Consider the following 20,980-nt stretch of genomic DNA (forward strand, 5'->3'; position numbering starts at 1 on the left):
ATATACAAGGGTAAAAAATAAAGAGTTCTTTGGACATTTTGGGAGTACAGCCCTGCACACTCCATTTAGTCATCTCCTGATCCAAACCGGACAGTGGTAGTGGTAGTGGTAGAAGTGGTAGTGGTAGTTAATGGTAAAGTCAGGAACCCAGCAGAGGTCACACCTGAAGAAAAAAAACAAAATGAAAGATAATGAGTCAATGATGAACAGTTTTTAAAGTTATTGAAAATGGCACGGCTGTTTTTGTGTCTGCACCAAAGGGTTTGGTTACTGTGTTATGTTTTTTCTTGTTGTCTTGATAACCCCATCCCCTTTCCAGTTGCATTAAATCCAATGTGGTCAATGCTGAAACTTTAATTTGGTTGGTTTTCTCAGAAAAAGATAATTTTGTAATAACTGAACAGTTTTCTAGTAGACTATCAATACAAATGCATGTATTGTTTTTAATTCATTTTATTAAAATAATAGGCTTTCACAGTTCTGCCAATTTTACATCTACAAGTGATATGAATTTTGTATGTTACTGTAACAAAAAAGAAAACATCCCCTTCCCAACACAAGACTTTATCGGAGTGCCAGTAAATTTCTCAGGGTGATGAGAACTGGTGCTACATATGATGTATAGCAGTCAACACTTACAAAATATCTGCTGCTGCCACTTTAATGCATTTACACTACATTCTTGTACCAATACTAATAATGAAAGTATCCGAGTGCCCAAACCTGTTTCATATAGGTATATATATGATGATGACACTAGGAGAACATTTTTATAAGAAAACTCTGGTACTAATACTGATGAAAGAATCTTCTTGTTACGAGTACTAACGCATGTTAATAGATATATGATAGATGTTGACTTGATACTAGGTAAACACTTACGGAACACTCTGGTTCCAGCGCTGGCGGTGAAGGTATCCGACTCCTTCAGCTGTCGTTGTAACAGGTAACAGTACCTGGACCTACGGTTGTAGAAGAAGACCCTGCAGTGGTGGGTGGCACACACGGCGCTGCAGTGAAGCAGACTGAACGCCTGGACAGGTGCGCGGAGGTCCGGGCTCGTCAACAGGCTGCCCTGCCTGCCGGGCTCGAGCTCGAATTTAAAGGTCTGGATGGCACTCACAGAGGAATCTGGATGGGAGAGTTAAACAGGGGTTGCTTTAATCAATACCAATCTAACATCCTCTCGAGTCAAGGGTTTATGATCCGATCCGCTCCGAGATAAACGTTTAAAAGTCGCTCTAATACCAATCTAATTGATCAATACAGATTTTAAATACGGACACACTATACAGCTGTTTAGAGTATTTTATTTCAATGAATTACTTCAGTTTTCGCAATATTAAGATGCCTCGTGTTATCTTGTTTTTAAGAAGTGATAAGTAATCATTGGTATAATGTAATTGTGAAATTTAAAAAAAAAATAAGTGACCTGTGAATTTTTAGTATTTAATACTAGAGAATTGATGTTTTAAAAACTCGTTATAACCGATAACGAAGTATGATAATATACCATATCCAGTCAGATCATATAATATTTTGATATTATACGATATTTGATATTATACGATACTTGGCCTATATCATAATTATGATTTTTCCCGATTGATATAGAAACTAAATACATCTGTCACGTGGTAGCGTTGCCATTTGGGCTAAAAATAAAATATTGGGAAACTGCACAGGGGACAAATTGTAAGTGAAAGTAGCATTAATATGTATCTACAACTCATAAAAGAATCAATTTTGCATTACAACATTGTGCCTGCGCGTATTACATGTGTTCTACAACCCGTCCGAAATTATAGCCTCATAATATTCAAAGAATGGTTCTTCATTGCTTAAATAATCCTTCCGTTAACAGAAACATACAATTGCATGCGTTCTTATATATACACAGTGTATGTAATGTTAGAATGTATAGCTATCAAATCATTTAAAAACGTTTAAATATTTTCGATTACTGGGTCCATATAGTATAATTGAACTACCTTTAACCACCATAAATTTTTTTATCAAAATATTGTCATTATTAAATTATTTATAATATATTAATAATTATTATTAGAATCTAAATAGCAAAGGCGTAGATTCATTATGGAACGTAGCCTAGGAAATTATATCCAACATATGTACATGTTCGCATTTATAACCAAAAAAATGTAACACGTTGTTCTTGAATCTACTAGTTTTTAGCCGGGCTCTGCTGAAAGCAGAGTCCTGGCTATAGGCAGGCAAATCGCCAATGTTACTATAAATAGCACAAATAAACAAAAAACCAAACAGCGTCAAGGTAAAGCTTCCGCTATACCAAATAGTTACACAAAGAGCCACGTTTTGTCAAAAGTGTTGGCATTTTGTTTCTTTTTTTTAAATTTCGAATGAATTGTCTATCTTTTTTAGTTTTCTTATTTATAACGTGTTTTTAAAACATTGCTATGCATTTTGGACACATACAATGCGCATGAATTTCCATAACTACTTTGCTGCGCGATGAAGAAACGGGGATTGAATATATAATGCGTGTTGCAAAATTCAAGACAGCAACTGTTGAACTTTTTAACTTCTACTATACAGACATATTTTTTGTCTATAGCCGCTTACAAAATTTGATCGCTCTCTGATGCTTTGCCGACATTAAAAGCATGAGAGAGAGAGAGAGAGAGAGAGATTTTCAGTCTTTACTACACAATATGCATAAAGACACACCAAAAGAGCCCGGCTTTCAGTACTGATTTTATCTGTTGATATTACCAACGGACGTATAAAATTTTAAAAGCGAACTGTAAAGTTCTTACTTTTAAATTAAATGTACTTCATTTGAAAAAAAAAAAACTGACTATAGTGTATTTACAAAGGCAATTGTTTCTCTTGTTAGGCATAAGTCATTTTGATCTTTATTAATGGTGGTTCATCACTATTTCATTAAAACATAAAAATACAAATTTATTGCAAAAAATTTCCATCTTCTGGTTTCTTAAAAAGAGTGACGTGGCGTAATTTACATAATTTCGGCGCCATTTATCAATAGATTGTACCTTACCAATCAATCGAGTTAGAAAAAAATTAGGACTAGAAGTGTAAAAACAAAATAATTATATAAAATGTAAATTATTGATACTTCATTTCAAATTTTCAAAAAACTAAAAACCCTTTACAAAACTTTGAGCGACTCAATAATTTTACCCGATATTCTTTGCTAGGTGTCACTTTAACAAACTTCATTTGTCTATCATTATAATTTTTATATAACATTACGTATTTATTTTTGAAAATTAATACAACTGAGATGTATTTTTTTCTTCATATTCGTTTAACATTACATGTTAATATTTATTTTTGAAAATTGATACAACTGAGATGAATTTTTTCTGAAAAGCAGAAAATAGGTTTGCAACAAAGCAAATGTGTTTTTGGCGAGTTAATGGAGAACAATATTGATTTATTTTTTAAAAATGTTTTAAATATATTTACGATGTTTTAAAACCACAATAAATACAGGTGAAACACTACATACATACGAATGTCAGATCTCAATACCTGGGTTTCAATGATGCACAGATTTAGTTTTCTTGATTTACTAATTACATGGGTATAACTCTGATAATGAGATTTCGATTTTCCCGTTTCCCAATATTCTTGATTATATTAGCGTTTTAAAAAGCATTCACACCGAAAAAAAATCCTTTTAAATCTTCAGAGCATAATCCTTAAGTAATTGGTTCTAGGATTTAACTGATTGTGTTTCTCTGGCCTTGTTCTACCTTCTTTGCTGTCTTGTATTGGAATTAATAATAATAATAATAATAGTACATGTACCTTTTTCCGACCATCGAAAAGTCACATTTAGCGGAGTGTGCGGACTTTACGCTTAACTTTTTAAAACCTGCTTCCGGGTGTTATGTAGTTGAAATGTACAGGTTCAGAAATGAATGTCAGAATACAGGTGTCTTTGTTAGTTGGAGTTTGAAACATAGCATTTTGTATTTTATCTATGTGTTTAGCATAGCAAAATTCAATAATTCTTTTCCTGCTACACGCGTACATATCTTATATTAATATTTTTTATGAAAAGAGTTATTAGATATACTTACACAAAATCAATAGTAATATCTATAAGTTGCTTTTATTGTGTATATCATTCATTCATAATTAAACAGAAGCGGGAAGGGGTGAACAATGACGTTTTAGCAATACATGTAATCATGCACTCTTTACATTAACTGTCCAATATTCCATCCACCCCCAGGGTTCTAACTGAGCCCCTTGATTATAAATATCAATGGCTTAAGTTGGAGATATTACAATGACAGATTTTTGTTACGAAATTGCAGTAAAAATAGTTTATAAAAAAAATTGAATACAAATATTTTAAATAAACCTGCAGCTGCCTTCAACGCATTATTTACCAGCGGTTAATCAAATACCTATAATTTATCATGATTAAGTTGCTAAATAATATCTTAACGTTCTTATATCATATTTTTGAGGTTTAGTACATGGATAAATTATTTCGGGATCGATCGAACTTATGACGCAATAAAAAGCACGGACTGCACGGACCGACGTCATACTTTCAAGCAGCTGACTTCCCATAATTCGGCAAGCTGTTCAGACAATTCATCATACCACACTCACCTGCGGTATGGTGATTTGTCTGCACCGCCTGCTGTGTTATAGGACAGACAGTATCAATGGTTAAATGCATGTTTAGCTTACGTTGCCTCGAGTGAAGAACTACGACAAAGATTTTGCTGATTAAAATCAATATGAGGACAGTGGCCAGGATTGCTCACACGGCTGTTGCAAAAGTCAGTTACAAAATTTTTTTTTTAAATGAATTAAAAAATTAAAAAATAAAGCCTCAAGAAGATAATACTTTAATTCTAAAGTGGTTGTAAGTAGGCAATTACATCAAATAATTTAATTTCATCACACAAGCGTCCTCTTAACACTTTTATGACAACATTTCAAAAGGAGAAATAGATTTCCTTGTGCAATTCTACATCTACCAACCAATAGTTTCCAAGGTAAAAAACAAGCAGGGTAAAAATGGACGAATGAATGAAAATGGACAACTGCATATTTTAAAAAGTCATCCGGACATTCGGCCGGGTGAGCTAAAATCGTACGAAATGCTGTTATAAATCTTTTCAAAGTAATGATTTACAAAACAAGCATAAATTAATTAACATTCTCAATTCAAGGAAATAACATCGAACTATAATATACTGAGTATTTAAGTTCGAATTTTAAGGTGTTTTTTTTTTTCAAAATGTTGCCTAATAAGAAATAAAGTTAGTTTAATGTACACAAATTTGTTATTCGCCTTAAATAGCTTGCTAATATTTACTGCTTGTCTTACTCAGAAAAAATGGTTTCGTCTATAATTGCAGCTAGCAGACCAAAATTAAGCTGGTTTTGTAATGAGAAAAAAAATAAACAACAGAGCATATTCTTACCGCAGAAGAACACACAAGCTATAGCGACTCCTAGCACAAGCATGACGACAGAATTAAGGAGGTCTGGTGTCACGAATTAGCTAGCGGCTAGCGGTTATATTTTACCTGATAAGATCAATCAATTGATTGAACTAAATAAAGATATTCGATTTCTTCTGCTGTCTTGCAAATCTCTGAAAATCATATCGCTATCTGACACAACATCGAAAACGTGGGACGAGAGTTAATAAGTTTTTCCTCTGTCCACCTACAAGTACATGTACGATTATTGTAACTACATCATCCATATGCATGCTCTCTCTCTCTCTCTCTCTCTCTCTCTCTCTCTCTCTCCTCTCTCTCTCTCTCTCTCTCTCTCGTTCTCTCTCTCTCTCTCTCTCTCTCTCTCTCTCTCTCTCTCTCTCTCTCTCTCTCTCTCTCTCTCTCTCTCTCTCTCTCTCTCTCTCTCTCTCTCTCTCTCTCTCTCTCTCTCTCTCTCTCTCTCTCTCTCTCCATATGGGCAGTTGAAGCATAATTAATTTTTAGCCGGGCTCTTATGAAAGCAAGTTTTTGGCTTTAACCAAAAAAATTGGCAATGTTTACATTTGTAGCACAATTTCGAAAATAAACAAAATGCGAACAGCATTTTTTTGTTTTAGAAATTGTATTTTAAAAGAAATCAAAATGTCCCAAATACATCAATTTGGTTTACACAAAGGAATCGGGGTTTGATTATCCTGCTCTAAATAATTTTTTCACAATTTTCAATTCATCGAAGTCAGTTATTTTTCCTACCTTAAACCTTAATAAACAATGTAGGGTTTTATTATTACATGTATATGGGTTTAGGTCTATAATTTTTTTTAATTTTTTTTTTGATTAGGGATTCTGCAGAAAATTGATTTGAATCGAAAATGTGGTCCCTTATTTAATTTTATTATTTTCCTTGAAAACTTATGAATTATAGAATTTTTTATAAAAGTTGTAGGGTTTAAGAACGGCACCAGAAGGTCCTTTCTCTCTAAAACGTAAGTAACAACATCTTTTGTCCGAAAAAAGGGGTAAAAATTTATATGCTTCATCCTGGCATTTTTCTCTCTCCACTTTTTGACTTTCCATTCACAACATTTGATATATTTTTTTTTTATCCTTCTCACTGAAATGAAAATGCTAGAAGTATTACATGAATGTACATGTATAACATACATGTAAATATAGTTCAAAGAAACTCAATCAACATAACTACTTCACTTAAACCACTGCAAAAAATATCTATAAAATGTAATTTAATTAATCAGGAACAATAAATATCTTTTAAGTTTACGCTTTTAAGTGAAAATTGGTTCTCCACCACCGCAAAATCGATCCCAGTCATCATCGCTATCCTACCCAACATCATTTAATTGCAAATAACAGAAAACGATAAAAAAAAATTCAAAGGCAATGTGAATGAAACTAAAATCTACATAAAAACAAGACTGACATTTACTTTGCCAGCTTTGTACGCAGATACTTTGATAACGGTCAAGAATGTAGTTCAAACTGAGGGAGTCGCAGAGATTTTGATGATGTATCAAAATTGTTAATACATAGGTGGTTAATAGACTCGCAATTCTAAACAATCGATTATTCTCTCTTAGTTTCGACAAGTTTACGGTGCATAAGCTGGGTGCACCCCCTTAAATTGTCACTGTTTGTCACAGCCGCTCTAACAAGTGTTCCATCATAAATTGCTTCTAGGCTTTATATTGGAATTGTATAAAATAAAACTATTTTCATCAATTTTGAAAACGGGCAAATATAAAAATGAACAAGAGGCCAATGGGCCACATCGCTCACCTGAGGAACAATAGGTATGATATAATCAACTTAATGGAGTCATAATACAAACTATCTGGACCATGTAGTATAATACATATATAAACAAGTATTCCTTTTAAAGGAATGATCGGCAATAATGATATATTAATAACTAGAAGCAATCAACATGATCAGTTTGATGTAAAATAATTTAAAAAGTACTGTATTTTTACAAAATATAGAATATTTTGAATCTGCACACCATAATTTCATCATTATAAACCGTCAACAAATCTAATTTTGAAATAATTTTGGGGAAAGCCGTTCGTAAACTCCTTGTCTAGTTTTATATTTTTAACGTAATTATTAAATGTAAATGTTTCTTCTTCTTCTTCTTCTTCAGAATACTGAGTAGGGCTCTTCAAAGAGCAGTAACACGTATACAAAGAAAGAGTTGTATTAAAATAATTTAAAGCGACTGAAAAACATTGAATGCCATCAAAACTTGCTATTGAGGTCGCATTATAACGTAACCTTGTTTATAAATCATGCCGTTTTCCTAGCTACTATTATGCAACATCAATAGATCAAGGTCAGTTCATGGAGCATCTTCTTATGATTGAGGTCAGTTCATCGAGGTCAACTGCATTACTGAATGAATCTTTCGATCGAAATTCTTACGCGTGAGACAAAATGTGCATTCTTGTATTAACAGGTCGAACTGTATTTTATGTATGTTTGCATTTTTTAAGGTAAATGAATTGAAATAAAACTGAGGAAAATGTTATATAAATACTAAACCAAACTTTAAGTTTTTATAAGGACTATTATGCAAGCGTAATGTGTGCGCACGTGGAAGCATTTGCCGGATGCCTCATATGGACACGACAGTGATCGGCCGAAGCCGATCACAATAATAATCAGTTTTTGCACTGGATATTCTTATGTTTATTTTCATTAGTCCCTTTTCTATTGGGATGATTTTATAGTAATGTCACATGTTGAGCATTGCAGCTCTCAAAAAGATCCTAAACAATTGTTTATATATGGGATATAAGCCTACATCAAACTCTGAACCCCTTGTGAGACTCAATCGTCCAGGAATCATCCAGAAGCCAAAGTCTAAACAATATTAAATAATCATTTGGCTAATTAATTTCTGAGAAGAAAATTTTTAAAGATTTACTCTTAATATTCCTATGTAAAAATTCCACATCCATTGTGGCCCCACTCTACCCCCAGGAATCATAAATTTTACAAATTTGAATCTACACTACCTGAGGATGCTTCCAAACAAGCTTCAGCTTTCCTGGCTGATTAGATTTTTAAAGATTTACTTTATATATTCCTACGTAAAACGTCAACACCCCCCCCCCCCATTGTGGCCCCACCCTACTCCCTGGGGTCATGATTTTCACAACCTTGAATCTTCATAACCTGGGGATGCTTCCACACAAGTTCTAGTTTTTCTGGTGAGCTAAAAAGCACAACAGCCCCCTTATTAATTCAGACTTTTGCATGACCTTGACATACATGGCTATAAATTTACTAAATGTCAAGTATCTTGACAGATGTCAATCATATTAAAGTTTTTCTGATGGATATATGTACCTTTTCTTGACAAAGTAAAAACTCGACAAGATTTCCTCCAGTTTGCAGTGGTCTGTTGAACCCTGTTTAAGTGTATGAGATTTTCATCAAATTTTAGTTTTAATTGAAAAATTAAAAATTTTGAACTACATGTAGCAGTTGTATAAACTTCCATATTTTAAAAAAAAAATGCAATTTTGTTAATATTAAGTTCTTTATATTTATTATTTGGGGGCATTTATAGTTCTGTTTTATGTGCATCAGTCTTTTGTAATGCACACATTTTTAACACTTATATGAACAAGATTTTTTTTTAATTTAGGAAATGTTTTCAAAATTAGACATGTAAGTAGCATAAATTAAAAGTTAATTTATTTTTAGACTTAAATCAAATCAATCAATCATAAATCAGATATACATTTTACAGCTTTTTATTTCTTTTTAGAAAAAATATAAGTGAACAATCATAATATTGTAAAAAGCGAACTAACAAATGCTTGCTGAAAAAAGTCACAACTATTCCTTGCATGAATTAACGACAAAAAAACCCCACAACTTGACAGTTATACAATAATAGTAAATCATTCTAAAATAGACCCATCCCCTTTACTACTATCATCTTCACAATCATGAACAATAAATTATTCATCATCATCATCATCATCAATTGCAAATTCATCATCAACATCATATCAAAATAATCCACAATATCAACCATGAATGTTTATATTATAAAAAAAAGCATATATCATAAATTGCACTAAAATTGCAACATCCTTAAAATCATCATCTCCATGGCGATCAACATAAACAGTACCACCATTCTCCTTGTTATTCAAAATAAAGCAACTTTAGTTTAATCAGGCCAACAGTACAAAGTTTTGTTTCATGTACTCTGAGAAAACTACAACAGTCAGCTTTCTCTTTTAACAGGCTTTGGTTAATGGCTTTTTTCTTCAAACTTGCTTCATCTGTAATTAGGATTTGCAATCAGGTTTTGGGGTAAAAAAAATTCGAGGGAAAAACCCAAGGAACTTAAAAATTGAATTGTGTGTTAAGTTAAAACAAAAAAAATTGTAATGTTGGCCTTCATTTATTTACAAAGCTCAAATATGAAGACAAAAAAGCACTTTTTTTTATTGAAACCTTATTGCACCACGATTATTTCAACACATCACAAAAGCTTGAGTTTTCTAAATATAATTTTTTTTTTTAATTATTGACATTGCTTACTAAAGCATAAAAGAATCAATGAAAATTTAAGATTAAAAGTAACAATTGATACAATGTAATATATTTGTTAAAATGTGAATCAATTATTCTTAATAATGAATTTGGCACATTTCGCATGATACAGAAACTTCATCAAAACCAAACTAGAGTTATTCCTCTTTAATTGTTAATTGAATAATAGATTGAATACTGTCTTCTTTTTAAAAAAAAAATACTGGTATATGTAATTGGTAAAATTTTAATTCCAGAATTAATAAAAAGATTATTTGCAGTCTTAATATCTAAACATTACTGTACAAAGTCCAAAATCACCTATTGCCATTTTCCATTTCAAAATTCCTCCTCTCAAAAAAACTGATTATATCTATCAAATGCAATGTCCAGCACAACAAGAAATGCAGCAAACACAAAACTAGCAAACATCTTCCCCACCATGGACTGGTCCCCACAGTATGAGCTGACCCCCGTACCATGTCTGGCACAGATAATCTGTATCTCCCTCTCATAGGAAATCAGGGGGAGGAGGAGGAAGAAGATCACGGCAATGATTGCTCCCTTGGCCCACATCCTTCCAAGTCTCTGGTTGTCCGGCAATGGTGGGACGGGCTGGGGGTTTGGATCTGGGGTTGGGTTCTTTGGGGTGGTGGTATCTGGCTCCTGGGGTGGCTCTTCACCAGTGTAGGTTTGTTTGTCTTGGATGACCCTAATGGCTGGGTCACAGACCTATAATTAACCAATTTTAATGGTGAAGAAGGGAAGAATGGGATTACCGGTAAAAATATAAAGGCAGATGTAGTTGTAAGGTTTGATTATAGAACCTAGGATCTTGTCTATTTTTATCAGGTGCCATACCACTAGACTACCAAGGTCATATCCATGTTTAATATTAACCCCTAAATTGAGATCTGCAGTTCTGCTATAAATAATTTGAAGAATTATAACAATGCTATGTCCTATCAATCCTAAATATATTAAGGACCATTCATGTCAATACTGTAGATCCCTTATTTAACGCAAGTACTTAATTCCGCAATCCCAGTGTTTGTATCAAAATCGAGAATATAAAATTGCTAATGCAGAACTTTTATCTTAATCTCTTACAAATCTCAGAAAATAAAAGCGAGATTTTAAAATTCGCGAGGGGTGCTTCTTGCGGTTTTACACGGATATTAATTCCCCTCATTTAATTTAAGTTCATGAAAAGAGAGTGCAAGTACTGTAGAATCACTAAAATTCGTGAGGGCCAATTTTCCTGAATTGTGGGTTCTTCGTGGATGCATCGGATTTTGTTTGGATAACAAAGATAACTCTTTCTTAAAAAAATTTCGTTGATGATGTAATTTGTGGGGGGTGGCTACCCATGAATACCACGAAAATTGAGCCACCATGAATTCTAATGATTCCACAGTATATTCAAGCAAGCAACCATCAGATCATAATTTACAGTAGGTTTACCAGGCAATATTATAATAAAATATTCAATAGAATGCTGTAAACCAACTTAAATTTTTTGTTGTTGAAAGAACCCAGAGATAAACTGGTTCGTGTGACTGATTTTGACAATCATGAAACTGCTTTTCTAGAAATCAAGTTACCTGACAAATTTCACAACAACCAGGCACTTGAGAACCTGATGAAAATTTCTCGCAAGCAGATTAAATTTGGTTAACAATATTTCATTTCAAATGATTTCTCATTGTGTTTTGATCAATCATGAACTGTTTTAAAAATGTCATATCTAAAAAATCATTGTTTTCAATTTATTTAAACTTGCTTTTATTTCTATAACATTTTTTTAGAATACTATTTACCGGTATTATCTTATTAGATCTTAAACCATTGGCATAACAGCTTGAAACAATGTTTTATATAATTATGCAGTTTTAAATTGTAATGCCGATTACTTAAAATCAGATTAAATATAGATTCAACATTACATTTACCATTTAAGGTGCTCATCGATCCATGACTTACATTTTTTTAAATCATGGAGACCCAAAGCATTTAATGTCATTTATTTAATAATCTATAAAGACAGGTGTTTAATCTAACTCTGTTGCTCAACAGATACCTTAATTGACTTCAGACCAAAAGTTTCTTAATTAGAATGAAATAAGAAATTTTATTTTTGTGCATATAAAAGATCATCTTTCCTTTAAAAAATTATAGTTGCCCTTGATCTCAAATTTTAATATGGAGCATTACAAACCTTTCATAAAATTGCTATCTGATCACTAGAAATCAAAGTACTGAAAGTGCTGACCTGTCGCATGAACTTTAGAATGGGAATGTCCAGAGCTGGATGCCTCTGATCCAGGCGACTTCTCCCATGATGCTTGTCGTACGCATCACAGTATGTCGTACAGAGCAGGAAGCGGTTCTCAGGAATCCCCAGCCCTTCTCTGAACTCCTGTTCCAATCTTATGTAATCTGAATCATCTCTGCTAATTTCATCCTTATGAGTCAGGACTCCAAAAATCGGAATAACTGAAAATAACATTTCATTTTACATTTGTTTAGGTGCATCATATTGGAAAAAGTTACAGCTAACATGCTTATAATGACATCACAATTTAAGTGAAGTAATTTTATTCTCAGGATCTTAAATTTATGTAATAAATTTATCGGATACAACAAAACATAGGTAATCATAGATTACTAAGCTCACCGAGACGGAGCATCACCCTTATGAGACATCACCTTCATAAGACCACCTTTATCATTTTATATGAAAATCATACTTTATGATCTTGTATATTCATGGATTCTGTTTTGACAAAATATTGTATATCATCTGATAACTTTTTTTATGATAATCATATGTTCATATGTTAATCAATTCAATGATATAAAATTAAATATTGCATCATGTCATATTTATAATATATATCATATAATACAATAAAATACCGTAATAAACAATAATGAGATATGATATTGTAACGTATGATATGACATTGTATTGTGTTATACCTTATTGTATTTGATCACATAATACAATATCATAAAATATAATACAATATAGTATTATATTACAATATCATATTACATAATACATCATAACATTGAAACATGATATTATATTGTATAATATAGTATGATATTGTATTGAATGACACTGAAACATATTTGATACATTATATGATGTTATATCATATAATACAATATAATTTGATTACAACATTGTATCTTATCAAATGATACAATATTATGTGATAAAGTAAAATATTTTAAAATACATTATTATATTATACATATTGTATCATATGACACAATAATATATATGACAATATCATATAATACAATTTCATGTGATATGATAATATATCATATAAACCAATATCATATCATACAATATCGTATGATACAATATAATATAATATTACCATATCATATAATACAATTTCATGTGATATAATTCTATATTACTGAAACCAATATCATATTATAAATATTGTATGATACAATATTATAGAATATACAATATTGTATCATAGGATACAATGTAATATTTTGCAATATCTTATGTAATTGTATCATTTGATAAAATAATAAATTAAAAATACAATATAATATTATACAATATTGTATCATAATATACAATACTATACATAACAATATCATGATACAATATCATATCATAAAATATCAAAAAAATTGATACAATATCATATCGTATCGTATAACTTTTTATAATATAACTTATGATATCATTTTGTATCATATCAAACAATATTGTTTCATATCATACAATACTATATCATAGGAATCATGTTCTATCATTTATCAACAAACACATCTATCTATCAATCTGGTTTGAGTGAGGTAGGAGATTTCTTTAGCATCCTTGATAATGGAGATCAGGCTCTGCATCTGAAGCAACCTCTGCGTTTAATTTATAATAAAGTTAAATCAACTATGCAAGCTTTCATCTATAAAACATGTGACCTGTTCCAAAAACTAAACCTCATCCAGCATCCGAAACCTATGACTCAGATTCAGCATTCAAGCCCATCAGGTGCATTGGTATCATAAGACGCATCATCCATGCAAGTTTGAAGTTTGGACCAGTAATAACTAAGATATCTTCATCAGAGGGCATTAGCAATTAAAACCTTTACTTCCTCCAGCATCCGCAACCTATGGCTCAGATTCAGCATCCATGCCTGTCAGGTGCATCTGTATTATAAGACACACCATCCATTCAAGTTTGGTGAAGTTAGGACCTGTAACAACTAAGATTAATTTTTTAGCATCCTTGATAATGGAGATCAAGCTCTGCATCTGAAGCTACCTCTGCGATTCATTCATATTACAGTTAAATCAACTATGCAAGTTTGAAATAGTACTATAATCTATAAAACATGTGACCTGTTCCAAAAAACTTAACTTTATCCAGCATCCAAAACCTATGGCTCACACTCAGCATTCAAGCCTGTCAGGTGCATCAGTATCATAAGACACACCATCCATGGAAGTCTGGTGAAGTAAGGAAAAGTAATAACTAAGATATCATCATCAGAGGGCACCTGTTTCAAAAACTATTTAACCAGCTCTTAAAACCTTAACCTCCTCCAGCATCCGAATCCTATTACTCAGATTCAGCATTCAAGCTTATCAGGTGCATCAGTATCATAAGACGCACCATCCATACAAGTTTGGTGAAGTTAGGACCAGTAGTAACTAAGATAGAGGGCACCTGTTTCAAAAACTTTATTTAACCAGCTCTTAAAACCTAAACCTCCTCCAGCATCCGAATCCTATTGCTCAGATTCAGCATTCAAGCTTATCAGGTGCATCAGTATCATAAGACGCACCATCCATACAAGTTTGGTGAAGTTAGGACCAGTAGTAACTAAGATATAATCATCAGAGGGCACCTGCAACAAAAACTTTAACCAGCTCTAAAAACCTTAACCTCTTCCAGCATCCGAAAGCTATTGCTTATATTCAGCATTCAAGCTTGTCAGGTGCATCAGTATCATAAGACGCATCATCCATACAAGTTTGGTGAAGTTAGGACCAGTAGTAACTAAGATATTGCTATCAAAGGGCACCTGCAACAAAAACTTTAACCTGGTCCAACAACCTTAACCTCCTCCAGCATCTGAAATTTAGGACCCAGATTCAGCATCCAAGTCTTTCAAATCCATAAGTAGGTCCAGATGCATCATCCATGCAAGTTTGGTGAAGACAGGACAAGTAATAGCTTAGATACAGGACCTGCAACAAAAACTTTAACCAGGTCCGGACGCCGACGCCACCGCCGACGCCGAGGGTATAGCATAAGCTCATCTTGACTTCGTCTCGGTGAGCTAATTACAGTTATAACAAATCAAATTCATTTTTCTCTGGGGTTTTGCTATAACCATCTTCTACTGCAGTTAATTTTCCTAATGATATGAAATAAAAATGCTAATAAATTAATTAATTTGAATTAAGAAGTCAAAGGAAGCAATCCATCATTTACCCCTGTTTTCTTTTCGAGCAGTGTTTCTTACCGCCTCCATTAGGCGAGTTGGGAGGGGAGAATTATTAGCTGAGGCTATAAATATTATTCTGTCTACCTTCAGGTCTTCATTGTTCTGGGAATATTTCTCCTTTAAACCATCCAATCCTCTAGAACTGAGTAACAGAACAAAAGTACAGTCAACAAAAAATAACGACACTTCATACATACAAAATCCTGATGCTTTCCAATTTTCAGTGCTTTCAAAGAAACAGTGTGCAATGCAGGACAGTTAAAGCAGCTAATAAAAATATCGACAAATTTTTGTGATGAAAACATGTATACTTTAGTTCAACTGGCTTGTCCTTTTTAAAATCAATAATAGTCACTCAAATGCAATATATTTCTAAAATATATGTATAACAGTACAATATTTCATGTTCATAGGGGTCACGTGATATGGCAGTCACATGGTACAAGCAGGTGTATTTGTGGTTTTGAGGTAATTGAAAAAATTCAATATTGCAAGGGCATAATCATGTCAAAATTCTAGGGATGTCAACGAGTACCCGGTTAACCGGGTACTCGATCGAACGTCCGAGTATCGAATACTAAAATCAGTACTCGGTTACTCGGATGTATATTTTTTAATATTTCTAAGTTTATTTGATAATGCATTAAAACATCGGTTTTAAAACTTAAAATGTCCATTGCACTTGTACATACAGTAATTAGGATTTCCTACGCCTCTAAATATGCTAAATGACTGTTATCGCCCGTGGCAGTGTTTATATAGTAATTATCGTGACCAAGCCCCTGTTACCTAGCTTTTATCACCTTTGGCTGTCTTCTACCCTTATTTCTGACTTACTTTAATGATTTGTTTTCACTGAACATCGTTTATATACTCTATTATATAAATTAGATAGCACACAGTAGAGAAAATGAACAGACCTAAAATGCCACCACCGACTTCAAAGGTCTGAAAATATTTTAAAAGAACTGAAGATTAAAAAAAACGTAAAATATCAGCTGTGCAAAGTAAACTTATCCTATACAGGGGGAACGACAAACATGTTAAATCACATTCGTATAAAAAACATCCTCTAGAACAATTTATGATTTTATTTCTTGTGTGTATCCTGCGTTTATCTGAGAAACTGGACTCGGATTAACAAAGCTTCACAGTAGACTATCTTGTGTTGATCACATAAAAAAACCCACTTTGAACAATTTATGATTTTATTTTATGTGTTTATCTTGTATTTATCTGATAAATAAATTGCTCATAATTCTTACAACAGAAACACACTTACGGGGAAACCTCCCATTATATCATGTGGTTTTATTTCTACACAAGTGACCAAGGTTTTACAGTTATCAATGTACTTGTTCATATTTATTTACACTTTTACCGAGTACCAGGGTACTCGATCGGAAAAACGTCCGAGTAACCGAGTACTAAAAATTGACCGATTTGACATCCCTACAAAATTCACATCTAGATTATAAAATTACTTGATTTTATGTCGTAGATTTTGAAAAACGTTGCGAACTTTTTAAGATAAGATTATTTGTTAGTAGAAACCGTAATTTATAATGCATATGTTGAATAATTATGATGGTCACAGGGTTAATTTCATTTTTTTTAAAAATTAATTTGTAAGATTTTACAAAGATCTTAGAAGTTTTTAAGTTACATAGCATATTTCAAATTCACATGTAAAAGTTTGTCAGGATCAGGTAAGTGTATGCCCTTGCAATCAAGTGATTTATTTAGGTATCAGCTTTATTAAGATATACGATATTTTATACAAAACTGAGGTTGCCTCTTTATACGATGCATACTTATAACAAGATGAAAATAAGACTATAAATGTAGCATTCTACTGATAATAATGTTAAACAAAATATTCATTTATAATTTTCCATTAGTCTATGACATTTTTTTTCTTCGCTAAAAAACTGCATGATAGCCTTCGATGACTTAACTTAATGCATTATTTTAAAGCATAAGACGTCATATTTTGTAGTACAGCGAGAACAACACCTCGCTTATTTTTCAGTGTGTATGATATAACGGACATTAAAATTGTAAGTAATAGCATTTGTTGTTTTCAATTAAAAGATAAGTATGTACTTTCGAGGTTTGTAATATACTGTGATGTCATAATGCACATTTCCCGTACATTTTGCCACAAGACAGAGAATCTCTGTACATGTATCACATACATGTAATAACCAACATACGTGTAGTTAATTTTCCTGAAAAACTAAGGGAAAAGGCTTATACTTTTATGACAAATATGTTTGTCTATGTGCTATTATTATCCCCAAACTCCAGATTTGGTGTTTTCAATTCAAAAACAGAGCTCATTAAAAAAAACTACATATAAATTCAATTCAATATTGTTAAAAATTTAGACCAAAAAATCTTTTAATTATCCGTATGATTTTACATTGACTAGAAAATTCATTAGTAAAGGATGAAGGCAATATATGTATCAAACAGAAGGTTTTGTCTTCACTACTGAAAGGTCAAAATAAAAAATAACAACTTAATAATTTGTCAAAATATGTTTAGCTGTACTTGTATAATTTCACAGCATCCATGAGTTTCTCTTCATTTGGCAATCGTCCGAAAAACACGATCCGTAGCAGTTCCTGTGCCAGCGTATCACAACTGTCCTCAAATCCGTTCATGTCAATCAGCGTCGGGTAGTTGTAGTCGTAGAGAGCATCAAAGTCCAAGTACTCAATCTTTGGAAAGCTGTTGAAAGATTGAAATGGATAGCTAAAGTATTAAATACATTTTGTGTTTTGTTCTAGATGTACTGTATACAGGGAAATAATCACCCCTGTTTTATTTTGGCCCCTTTCGCCCTTGTAACCAGTGGGCGAATTTAAGACTGGGTGAATTCCAATGTCTCAAATTATCTTTCTCAAGACGGGGTGAAAGTGTTTGCAAGTGAAGAAGGGCGAAAATTTCATGGGGCAAAAATAACCCTGTATAAAGTATATAAATGGCGAAAGTCTACTAGAGCATTAAATTGTCCTGAACTTTTTGGGGAAGGGGGACCCCAATGTACCTACTGGAGGTGTCAAATGAATGTTTCCCTTTTATTGGGCTTACTTAAAACCAATCTTTACTAGTGACAATTTCATTTCACAATTTATAGATAAAGGTGTTTCTTAGCCACATATTTTTACAACCAAGCCTTTTTTCAATGAAAAAACAATACTACTAGTATTCAAAGTCTACTTGGGACTCCAAAAAATGGAATCATTGGCTCCATCATGCATTGCAATTAACATTGATTTGTGTCAAGTTATAATTGGTGATGAAGTTCTTGTTAAATTCATGAAATTTTTTGGAACACTACTAAAAGTTAGTTTGAAGTAAGAACTCAAGTTTTCATTTTTCAAATAAGGCATTTAGAAAACGATATATATGTTACAAACACAACCATATTCCTAAACAAAAGTGCAGACTCAACTTAACAATAAAGTCAATTAGATCTTTCAAGTGTTATATAATAAAACACCATCTGACTCATTTTTTGGACCTGTCATTTTGTGTTTCAAGTGTCAGCAAGGAGCAAGCCCTTGTTGTAGATCCTTTATCTTCCTCTCATTAACACGACCATAATACCTGAGTAGATGGTGTGTAACCTGCTCCCCGTGCCCACCATAGTGCCCAGTGGTAGCCCGCTCTCTCCAACCCCCAACACTAAAGGCTGCCATGATTGAATTACAGAAGGAGGATTTCCCGCTGCCTGACGGGCCTATAAGGGCCACATTTAGAGGTCTCCCTCCCTTGTTTATTCTCTCTTGGAGCACTCTGACCTCTCTCTGTCTCTCGTTTTCTAACTCTTCTTCACTCTGCATCTCGTTTCTGGGGATTTCCAACAGGTTTATATCATCTCCTCCCCCTGGAGGCATATTGGTTCCTATAGGAAATACGTGCATACATTAATTTAGGGGAATTCAATTTCATATAAGATAGATCGGGAGTGCTATACTACACCGTACCTCATACCATACGACATTCATACCATAAACTGTGTTTGATCGGTATATTATAAGTTGAAAAAGTTATTATATGCGGTTAAAATTCCTACTTTCGTTTTCGATATCTTTTAGAAAGTGTTAATTTAGATACAGTACATTGTAAAAAGTCGATCAAGTCATCAATATAAATGAAATACACGAGCACAACAATTGTGTTACAGGGATTAACAGTAATGTTAATCCATGATATACAAATAAGAGGTACATGTACCAAGTGAGGCAAGTGAATCACACTGCTCGGCTGTTATGTCCGATTCCGGTGGTTAAAAACTGACAAGTTGTATCCCTTTGCACTATAAAAAAAAATGGAGCACCAAAAAGCGACAGAATTATACTAAACAAAAGAGGAAATTACGTCGGGGTTATATAGTGCTTAAAAATTCATCATCCAATATCTGACAGGCCAAAGTTATTCCAACATATGGTTTTTCGTCAGATTCTAAACGAAATTTTGCTTATAATTAATATTATTCTCTAGTAATTTTAAGCATCGGTGGTTCAGTGGTAGAATGCTCGCCTGCCACGCGGGCGGCCCGGGTTCGATTCCCGGCCGATGCAATTTTTTTTTTCATCAAATTGAGGGGGATATGGTCAACATTTGAATGCAAAATTGTTCACAAGCATTTAGATATTTTGCCATGACATAGATCTAATAGCGAAAACGGTATGGATTACATATAATAATCTCAAAAAGTTTTGTTAACGGATAAAAAGTAAAAAAAAATATAAATAAAAAGGAAATTTTTTTTTAACCCAACCCCAATAAAAAAAATAAAAGGTGACCCACCCAACACCTCATCCAACAACCCAGATGTTGTGTATAAGAAATGTTATTAAAATGGTATCAAAAAAACAGTACAAGGCATTGCAAATAAGAGAACGCCGGTCCAGCTTGCAATCTTGCACTTTTGAAAATGCAGACTAAGGGTTTCATATAAACTGCTAAGTCGATCTGTTCTAAAGGTGAAAAAACTTCACTCGAACACGAGGACATGACATTCATATACCTAGGTGAATGAAGGTCATCAAGGCATCGATCCGAACAGCGATCGATCCGACATTATGGAGGGAAAAAAATTGTTTTCTAGAGAGGAAAAAAAACACGACCTCAATTGAACCCAATCGTCAAAACAGATGCAAAATAAACTTGTTTGTGAAAAACAGCCTTGTTTTCCGTTTTGTTGTGTTACAAAGAAAAGATCAACACATTGTGGACGAGTCCATTATAAAGGATGTCAAAATGAGGCGTGTTCTTAATGATAAATCAAATAAGGTTTTTATTTTATTAAATATGACTTTATAGATTTTAATACTTTGCTTATTTCATTGGAGTTGCATATACTGGCTAGAAAAAGTTACTGGGAATTTATGCTCAGTTCATATCATATCATGTTTT

At 32.9% G+C, this 20,980-nt stretch overlaps 2 protein-coding genes and 1 non-coding gene across 3 annotated transcripts; 1 reads left to right on the forward strand and 2 right to left on the reverse strand.

Annotated features, from left to right (window-relative positions):
- Positions 1-26: 26 nt before the first annotated feature.
- LOC128186358 (uncharacterized) lies at positions 27-5,719 on the reverse strand. The gene is made up of 3 exons (XM_052856159.1): positions 5,463-5,719; positions 883-1,131; positions 27-163 (listed from the first exon to the last, which is right to left on the reverse strand). Exons 1-3 carry the CDS (start codon positions 5,503-5,505, stop codon positions 66-68), a joined length of 390 nt encoding a protein of 129 aa, XP_052712119.1. The 5' UTR covers positions 5,506-5,719; the 3' UTR covers positions 27-65.
- A 4,036-nt stretch (positions 5,720-9,755) lies between these two features.
- Positions 9,756-20,002, reverse strand: LOC128184956 (uncharacterized). Its single transcript, XM_052854607.1, has 6 exons — positions 19,796-20,002; positions 19,166-19,463; positions 18,104-18,283; positions 15,535-15,689; positions 12,328-12,551; positions 9,756-10,787 (listed from the first exon to the last, which is right to left on the reverse strand). Exons 2-6 carry the CDS (start codon positions 19,453-19,455, stop codon positions 10,410-10,412), a joined length of 1,227 nt encoding a protein of 408 aa, XP_052710567.1. The 5' UTR covers positions 19,456-19,463; positions 19,796-20,002; the 3' UTR covers positions 9,756-10,409.
- A 69-nt stretch (positions 20,003-20,071) lies between these two features.
- On the forward strand, positions 20,072-20,142 carry Trnag-gcc (transfer RNA glycine (anticodon GCC)). Its single transcript has one exon. It is a non-coding gene; the product is annotated as a tRNA-Gly (tRNA).
- Positions 20,143-20,980: the final 838 nt, after the last annotated feature.

The sequence above is a fragment of the Crassostrea angulata genome, chromosome 5 (assembly GCF_025612915.1).
Source record: "Crassostrea angulata isolate pt1a10 chromosome 5, ASM2561291v2, whole genome shotgun sequence".
Lineage (NCBI taxonomy): Eukaryota > Metazoa > Mollusca > Bivalvia > Ostreida > Ostreidae > Magallana > Magallana angulata.

Coding starts and splice junctions, on each gene's coding strand:
- LOC128186358 (XM_052856159.1), bottom strand. CDS start 5,505: ATGCTTGTGCTAGGAGTCGCTATAGCTTGTGTGTTCTTCTGCG. Junction 1,132..5,462: donor AGCTTGTGTGTTCTTCTGCG/GTAAGAATATGC, acceptor TCTCCCATCCAG/ATTCCTCTGTGAGTGCCATC. Junction 164..882: donor CGCTGGAACCAGAGTGTTCC/GTAAGTGTTTAC, acceptor TTTTTTCTTCAG/GTGTGACCTCTGCTGGGTTC.
- LOC128184956 (XM_052854607.1), bottom strand. CDS start 19,455: ATGCCTCCAGGGGGAGGAGATGATATAAACCTGTTGGAAATCCCCAGA. Junction 18,284..19,165: donor GTTACACACCATCTACTCAG/GTATTATGGTCG, acceptor ATCTTTCAACAG/CTTTCCAAAGATTGAGTACT. Junction 10,788..12,327: donor TTCTAAAGTTCATGCGACAG/GTCAGCACTTTC, acceptor GGTTAATTATAG/GTCTGTGACCCAGCCATTAG.